The sequence below is a fragment of the Pomacea canaliculata genome, linkage group LG6, assembly GCF_003073045.1.
Source record: "Pomacea canaliculata isolate SZHN2017 linkage group LG6, ASM307304v1, whole genome shotgun sequence".
NCBI classification, from domain to species: domain Eukaryota; kingdom Metazoa; phylum Mollusca; class Gastropoda; order Architaenioglossa; family Ampullariidae; genus Pomacea; species Pomacea canaliculata.
Window position 1 is genome coordinate 7564130 of NC_037595.1, and position 9148 is coordinate 7573277.

The 9148-nt window shown below is 35.5% G+C and overlaps 1 protein-coding gene across 3 annotated transcripts; it reads left to right on the plus strand.

Annotated features, from left to right (window-relative positions):
- Positions 1-517: 517 nt before the first annotated feature.
- Positions 518-5518, plus strand: LOC112566661 (hyaluronidase conohyal-Cn1-like). 3 transcript variants are annotated; one of them, XM_025242955.1, is made up of 6 exons: positions 518-752; positions 1183-1571; positions 1860-2098; positions 2326-2442; positions 2913-3114; positions 4265-5518. In XM_025242955.1, exons 2-6 carry the CDS (start codon positions 1227-1229, stop codon positions 4670-4672), a joined length of 1311 nt encoding a protein of 436 aa, XP_025098740.1. In that variant the 5' UTR covers positions 518-752; positions 1183-1226; the 3' UTR covers positions 4673-5518. The 3 variants fall into 3 exon arrangements, with proteins under 3 accessions (XP_025098740.1, XP_025098743.1, XP_025098741.1); XM_025242958.1 differs by having other exon boundaries at positions 1483-1571; XM_025242956.1 differs by having other exon boundaries at positions 518-726; positions 1179-1571.
- The last annotated feature ends 3630 nt before the right edge of the window (positions 5519-9148 follow it).

Here is a 9148-nt window from a genome sequence, read left to right on the forward strand (position 1 = left end):
ACACACGGGGCCACAGGGGCAAACGACCTCTACTGCCCCCTTGTAATTGCAATCGTAAATTATTTTCCCAGCAAATAAATATGCTTACAATTTGATTGTCAATATCTAAGTTTTATTCAGTCACGTGATGTAGACTGGAAACATGAGGATACATACATCACTACTTGAACATAGAGTTGTTTACACGTGATGCTGCTTGTAAAAGAAATGTTTTGCTTCTGTAAATTTCATCCTGTTAATTAAAAATATAACATTAAAAAAAACCGGTCATCGTATTCCAAGTAACCCACATGTGCAAGGCACTAAAACTGCTAACTGCTGATTCAATGTTGCCATAGGACACACATCTAAAAGAAAAATCCTCATCAATGTCTGTGGTCACAGTACAAGGAGTCTGTTGGTACAGTCATAATGCTAAATAATGTTTACCATGGACGTATATTATAGTTCGAGATGTTTACTATCTGTGGTCCAGTAACGATCAAAGGAAGCGGAAAAGCAGACGACGCAAGAGCTCTCGTGCTGCTGGAGGTGCGATAGTCACACTATACAGTTTGTAGTATTAGTAGTGACTGCCTATTATTTCCTCGGCCTTTTCAACCCCCATCTGATAATCTCTTAGATATTGTCTGGGTTATTGTCACCGATGTGAATGGCTTGCATTCGATCAGTCGATTATACAACAAACCAAGAATTAAGTCGTCAAATGCAAGAGGAGAGAATATGAGAAGGAGAAGGAGAAGCACATAATAGTAATTTGTTAAAACTTATATGGAGAAACCACTAAAACGCTTTTTTAAAAAAAACCCGAAACTTATTAATGCTCGGTTTTTACCCGTAATGTCTGTTGATGAATATGCTTATTTGTTTTGCATCCAAATAATGAGACTGCTTGATAGATTTTGTGAAAACAGAAACGTAATATAATACCAATGAGAGACAGGGAAATGTTTTATTTAGTTGTCTTTTTTATGAGAAATTTGATTTGTTTTGAGAAGAGTACCTGTTCTGTTCAGCTTGAAACTATAGTTATCATTTCCAACACAATTTGTTTTCAATAAATTCAATGCATTGCTACCCTAATTTTTATGTCTGTATTCGTATTTTCGTAACATGTCAAAAACTATATGTGTGAGTTAATACTATGAGTTTTTTTTCTTAATGTTATTTTTTAATTAACAGGCTGAAATTTACTGAAGCGAAACCTTACTTCTGCAAGCAGCAAAATGAGATGTCAGAAGATTCCTCTTGCCCCTATATTTATCTTACTGCTCCTTCTGAGCATTGAGCCATGGATTGCATCAGCTGTAGTCACCCAAAACCCAAGCTATCTAGGTGCTGCATGCACAGCTGATTTTCTTCTGCCAGATAGACCATTCCTTGTTGTATGGAACGAACCCACAGGAGGTTGTGAATCACATGGAATAAACCTTAATCTCGGTGCTTGGAACATTGTGGAAAATAACAATGATTCATTTTCAGGGGACAATATGGTAATCTACTATGGTCTTGGAGATTGGCCAACATATGATGCCAAGACAAAAGTGAAAAACAATGGTGGTGTTCCTCAGGTGAGGTAGAGGGATCTCTTAAAAAAATAAACTGTTACAACCATGTGTCAGATTAAGTTCTTCTGGCTATTGTAACACAGTCTGGACAGACATCAGGATAGGGCAGGGCGCATCTTGATTCCAATGTTTTCATCACATTTTTAATACTGTCGATTATTTTTATTTCAACCTGAGAAAAATGTGATAAGTGGCTTATTCATTTTTTGACAAAGGATTTATTTTAGAAAATCTAGATGAAATTCTTAATTACTATAATTTTTTTTAAATAGTATTTTGTCTTTTTTCTAGGCTGGAAACTTGACATACCATTTGAAGGAAGTTCAACAAGAAGTTCTGAACTTAAAATCCAACTTCTCAGGCATATCTGTTATTGATTTTGAGAGTTGGCGCCCACTTTATGTTCATAACTTTGATTCACTAGCAGTCTATCAGCAATTGTCTTTGGAAATTGTGCATGAAAAGTATCCAAATATGAGCCAAAAGGCAGCTGAATTGGAGGCCCAAAGAGAATTTGATGCTGGGGCAAGGTATATTTACAATAACAATTGTGCACAAGATGAATTCAATAACAGTTTCATACAAGATGTATTTTAGTAACAAATTGCACAAGCCATTTCAGTAGCAATTGTGTATGTGTTGATGGAAATAGGTAGTCTTGAGAAATTTGTGTAATTACTTATGTAAGACAAGCTTGCTGTCATTTAGCTTGAAGGAACTCTTGTAATTTTGTTTGCTTGTACATTTGCTTTTGAAGGAACTTCTTTGAGGGGACTCTAAATGCCACATATGATCTTCGACCTGGAGGACACTGGGGATACTATGGGTTTCCACGTAACTGGGGTGGACCAGGTGGCGAAGCACAGAATGATTTGTAAGTTCACAATTGTTTCCCCTTGGTTGTTCCTTGGCCGCTGCTTATACTTTGCTGCAAGCAAATGTGTGTTTGTATGTGTGTGTGTGTGCACATGCAAGTGGTAGTGCATATATATCTGAGTGCAAAACGTGCAGGTACATGTATATTTGGACAAATGAACACATGAGTGTGTGAATAAGCATCGCTATGTGATATAATACAAAAAGATGAAATTTAATAAAAGGCAATATGAACTGTAAATGCCCTTGTCAAATGCTCAGTGCTGCAAATCTTGGTATTTAACATTATTGCATTAATGAGAAGGAATACAGACATGCTTGTCAATCGATTTTTTTAAGATTGAGTGTTTTTTAGCCTCCCATAACTCTGACTATTCACAATACATTAGTTCGAAAATGGCTAACTGCTCTTGACCAGTAAATTGGTGAAAAGATTCATTTTCATACTTTTGCATGTATTTATCTTAGACTGGCATACATCTGGACAAAGAGTACAGGCCTTTATCCAAGGATCTATATGTCAGATGAAGCAGCATACCTGCCAGTGGAAAAATACATACAGGGTACTGTCAACGAAACCCTACGAGTTTGGGCCAAGTACTCTGAGCCAGGGACTCTTATTCTGCCTTATACATTGTGTCAGGAGAATGGAACAAACTTCTTTTCAGAGGTTTTAATTTTATTATTTAATTCTTAAATTTTAATCCCAAAATGTAACAAAACCTGTTTTAAATTGCTTTTTAACTATGGGAGTTAAGAGAAGGATATGTATGTATACAGTAGATGCACTGAACACTGCTTTTTATTAGCTTAGTAGTGTTACAGCTAAGGTTTTCATGTTTTGTCACAGAGTGAACGTGTTTTGGAGTTTTGGGTTTGTTTGTTTTTTTTTTTATGCCTGTGAAAGTGAACTGTAAAGAGTTAAATGTATGGCTTGTCATTCAGAAGCTTTTATAAATGTTTTTATATATATTATATTTTTTCTGATATCTAACTTATAAGTTATCTATATTATTTTACTAATAAATATATGCATACTATTCAGTTAACAAATTTGTATTTAATTAATTAAAACTTAAAATGTATAATCATCCATTGATATGTTTCGTATTTCATCCCATTGTTAAAGGATAATAGTAATTCTGCTTATGGTCATAACAGCATTAAAATTAGTTTTTTTTGTTTTTACTTTTATTTTGTAGAAAGGGAAGTAAGAGCTGTCTTTTAATTTTCTTAAGTAACTTTTCTGTGCATATATGGTCTACACTTTAGACAGCTGGTACACGTGGTACAGACTGTTATAATTTTTACACAAATATTTTAGACATGAAGCAGTAAAAACATAACTATTCAAGCTGAAACATTTCCAAACTAGCACTGTTTGACAATAAAAGAAGCAACCCTACTTTCTGCATGAAAATACTAAATGGCTAGCAATTCAAAGGTGAAGCACCAAACTGCAGAGCTGGTAGTTATATTTATATATACATAGTTATCTATTATTATGAGTGGTCATCAACATAAGTAGAGTTTCATCTATTTAAGGTAGTAAGGACTATGACTGTGACCATCTGCATAAACCTGTGTATGAAAAGACTTTCAGAATTCCATCATATCTCATTTCATTTGGATTTATAATAGTGCAATTTCAGTATGGATTGAGGAAGGATACAGTTGATTTATCCTTATTTCTTGTAAGTTTGCTTTGGAAAATAGGGTTATTTTGTGCATTCCAGCATCATTAGCTCAGTATATCATCTTTGCATCTTGAATGGGCTAAATGCTCATATATTATGGGATCTTTTGTTTCTTTTCCTAAGGAAAATCTTACGCTTGCCATTGGCCTTCCAGCAAACATGGGGGCTGCTGGAGTAGTAATCTGGGGATCATCATCATTTTTGCACACACCCAATGAGTGCCTTCTCCTGCAAAAGTACATCAGCACTATTCTGGGGCCATATGTCAAAAACCTGACAGATTTCTTCACCTCTTGTAGCTCTAAACTGTGCAGTGGGCATGGACGATGCATTAGGAGGGACCTTGAGGCCATAGTCCAGTTTCACCTGAAGGCCAGTGGACGTGAACACTGTCAGCTAAGAGAAAGCCCAGTCCAGTTAAAAGAAAATGAAGACTGGTCCAAAAGAAGGTCATCCTCATCACCATATGATGACTATGTTTGTCGCTGTTTGAAAGGGTGGATGGGAGAACATTGTGAGAAAAGTCTTTAAAGTACAAGAGGTCTTGTAGTAACCTTTGTCTGTAAACATTTTACTTATGATTCTTATAATTGTGAAGTGCCTTCTGCTTATTAATTGCCACTTATCATATTAACCTTCTTAGCATTATGTTTCACCCCAGATAAAAACATGTAAATATATATATATATCTTTAAGGTTTTATCCAATTGGACCATTTTACAATTATTACATTCCTGTCACTAAAACTTCATGTATTTTACACTCTGTGATATTCATCACTGTCTCAAAGCATTATCAAACACATCTTCAAGCCATCACCAAGACAGGGAGTTCAAACAGTCTACTTCAGTCAATTCAAAAGGTTTTCCTGGTCGCCCTATGATGACTATGTTTCTTGCTGTCTGACAGTCTGAACTGGGGATCACTGTGAGAAAAGTCTTTAAAGTGCAAGAGGTCTTGTAGAAACTATTGGAAACATTTTACTGATGTTGCTCATGTTCGTGAAGTGCCTTCTGATTTTCAATTGCCACTAATAATATTAACCTTCTTAGCATAATGTTTCACCCCAGAAAAAAAACATGTAAATATATGTATTTTTATCCAGTTGGACCATATTACAATTATCACACTCCTGTCACTAAAATTATATGTATATTTACACTCTGTGATATTTATCACTGTGTCTTAAAGTATCATAGTATGATCAAAATGCCAGGTTTTGTTTTCTTTTGTATTATGTTAATTATATTATATTCATTAAATTTTTTCACCATATTTTTTATGAAATAGAATTGTTTAATCATTAGCACATTTTTCATGTCATATTTACTCCCACAAACTAAACCTATTTTTAGAATAAAAAACTTCTTTTCTCTAGCTTTGAATTTTTAATGTGTATTTGGCATTTCTTCTTTCAACCAAACTCTGATCCTTGCTGCTGTTGCATTCACATCTTCAAGCCATCACAAAGGTCCTAAGGGAGTTCGTACAGTCTTCTTCAGTCAGGATTGACCATGGTTGGTGCCTTCGTGTCTTTTTTTAACTGTAGCAGCTGTGTTTTACAGTTTCTACTCTATGCAACATTTGTAACACAAAGGCAAATCTGACTTATTTGCTATCCATAAAATCGATTAATGTCTTTTATTTACAAGTATTTTGAATACAACAGCCTTTTAGGGTGCAGGTCACAAAATAAAGTCACGAAATTGCAAAGAAAATACATTTATTGATCAAGGTGTCAGCTGGTGAGCTAACAAGTTGATCAATCCCGAGATTTTCAGCAAGATTGAAGTACAGTAGATTCTCTATCAACCAGAATTCAAGCGATCAGCACTCTCAAACAATTGGCCAAAACATATTTTAAAAAATATAATAAAATAAAGTCTGAAGAAATAATACTTCAAATAAAAATTGTCAGAAGGAATATAAATTCAAACTTGATTTTGATGTGATGTCTACCCAGTAAAATTCCTCTATTGAACAGTGCGCATTTTTCTTGGGCTACTTGGGGTTACAAAAATGCTAGTGAAGTTTATTAAGGTGAAAAGTTTAACATCTGCCATTTATCTAAAACTACACACTGCATTCACAAAGCTCTTTTTATAACTGTTTTACTTTAAGTTTGTTTTAATTTGCTTTTTATTACTGTATTAAATTTTAAATATCAAGTCAATGTAGAGTTTATCAGCATCTACTAATCCTTAACTGAGAGTCTACTGTATGATGTAATACAGCCAACATGGATGTCTCTTAATACTGTTTAACCAATGTCAAAGGAATCAGTATTCAGTGTCAGGAATCAGTATTTCCATATTATGTATCAAAAATCATTATTGTAACTATATCAAACCAACATTTTAAATCACAAAAAATGATAACTTGTATTTGTTTTAAATAGATTTAGATGTAACAGAGGTAAAAAGAAGCAACATCAGATGGCCTGAGAAGATCTCCAATACAGGCCTGTGAGAGAGAACCAACCAACCAGCCAAGACATCAAGAAGCGGAAGTGGGGCTGGATCGGTCACACCTTGCGAAAGCCGGCTGACAATTTAACAAGACAAGCTCTGGGCTGGAACCCACAATTAAGGGAGCGCAGGGTTGGGAGACCTAGACAGACGTGGAGGAGATCAGTCCACAGAGAGGCAGACAGCTTATGTGACATGGACCCAACTGGAAAGGGACGCCCACAACCGGGTCCGATGGGGTGTAGTTGCGGCCCTATGCTCCATCGGGGGCGATTAGGAACAAGAAGAAGGTACGGCAAAATCATGAAACTATTCATTATGAAAATAAATGAAGTCACACATTCTTCTTGTCACCATTCCATCTCCATGTACAGAAAAAATTCAATGTTACACCTCATTCCAATCACTCCACATCTGTCTACTTCATTCAACAGCTACTCTTTCATGACTGCTGCACGTGGCTAGGCTGTGCAAACAGTATTGTCTCCAAATCAAAATACATTCACTAGATGAACCAGCTGTTACGCTCATCATCTTTCACACACACACACATATAGAGAGAGGGAAAGCAAAACGTTCCATGGCAAGCGTATAGTGCAAAACCTTCATTAAATGCTAGGGCACGACTCACGTGCTGATAACAAGTTCCATCTCCAAATCATGGAGTAATCACAGGCATTGACAACAGTCTCAGCTCTCCCAAGTCTTGCAAGAATTGTGTTTTCCTTGCAGGTGATAATGCAGTAGCATGTCTTGGCTGACCCTGTCTTAGTGACTATAACCTAAGTCTGACTTGAATAGCATTTACAGATTTGCATTTCATGAGATTTCATATATTTGTCTTTCTTTTAAATAAAGATATTTCAGTTTTATTGTTCATCATATTGCAGCTGATGATATTTTAGTTTAAATGGTGTAAGCTATGAATTGTTAAAAAAGTTTCATGGAGTTTCTTGACCTACTATATTTTATCATACATTGCAATTATTTTGATTAAATATGGCAGTGTGAATATATATATATGAATAATACAATATTCTTAGTTTTTTAATTTCCATATTTTGTCAATAACAATTATTCACAAACCTTATTTATGCTTGAAAAATTATTTTATAATTAAAAAAATATCACTAAACGTGCAAGCATGATAGCTAGAACATATAACTGAGGGGAAATTGTACATAATGATCTGATTTCTAAAACCAAACTGTCGGCTAAATGTTACGAACCGCGTATTGTCTGTCCCGGCAAATCGACCAGACAGCAAGGAAAACAATTATAACTGCATAATTTATTCACTTCCATTAATTATACACGCTTAAAGGACTTTAGATTAATTCATCCCGGACACTGTACTCATCTGCTCTCTTTCTCTTTCTTGTGTGAACCCAGACTTCAAAACTTACTGTATGGAGATAATAGCACCTGGCTGTTGTATGTTTGTGTGCGCGCGTGTTCGCATACGAATAATAGTATACACAACTAATCGGTGGTCGAATTAGCTCCGAATGTGGTCAACTCGACTCTTAGCTGTGTTTAAATCGACCAGCGATATACACACAGTATCATGCATATCACTGAGCACTTCACATCATATATTCACAATAATTGGTAGAAGAGATCGAGAAATGCACACATGAAATTCATCTTAACTCAGCTACCGGTGGAATAAATGGATCATATATTTATAAGAAGAGAAAATTTGGGGCATCGATCTGCAGTAAAACGCGCGATCATACATCTACCTACTGTCAGTCACACGCCATGATCACAGGTGAAGACGACTTCATGATGCCATGGAAACCATGCACTGACGTGTAACATGAGCCGTTATAGGACGTTAATACATGTTGATGGGTATACGACACACGTGTTTGCAATACTGACATGTGTGTGTCTCTTGTGAATCCGTTGTTTGTACAGCTGTATGCAAACAAGCTGACTTGTAAACAGAGAACGCGACCAGCGCTCGAGGCGAGTGATGTTAGCGGCCTCCTGCATGGTCACCATATCATTACTTTAATTACTTAAGTAATTAATTTTTTTGTAGATGATATAACAAACTTTATACAGACTGCTGTTAAATTTTTTTAATACTTGGAGGGCTGAAGTAGGAGTTGTGAAAATATATTATGAACCTTTAAATAACTATAGAGAATATAAATGTTTGCATAAGCAGCTGATTTTATTATACTATTTTAATAACACAACTTGTAATGAGGAACGCCTGCAATTTAAATTGGTTCTGTGCAACAAGATGAAACATCGCTGTTCAGGCTTCATAACAACTCTACATCAAAACACAAGTGCAAGAGACTATCTGCTGATGTTCACCACAAAAAGAAAGGAACGTTGCAGTGGCGAAATCCTCTTATGGAAGGTATAAGCCAACACAGAAAAACGTTTCTTCCTGTACTTAAGTCGAACGGCACTTCTATTTGTTTTACATAATGCATCAGACAGGCAGTTTCTTCGAATTAAGAAGGTAAGAAAGTTCAAGAGAGAAACCACGAATCCAACTAAAAAATAACAGCCATTT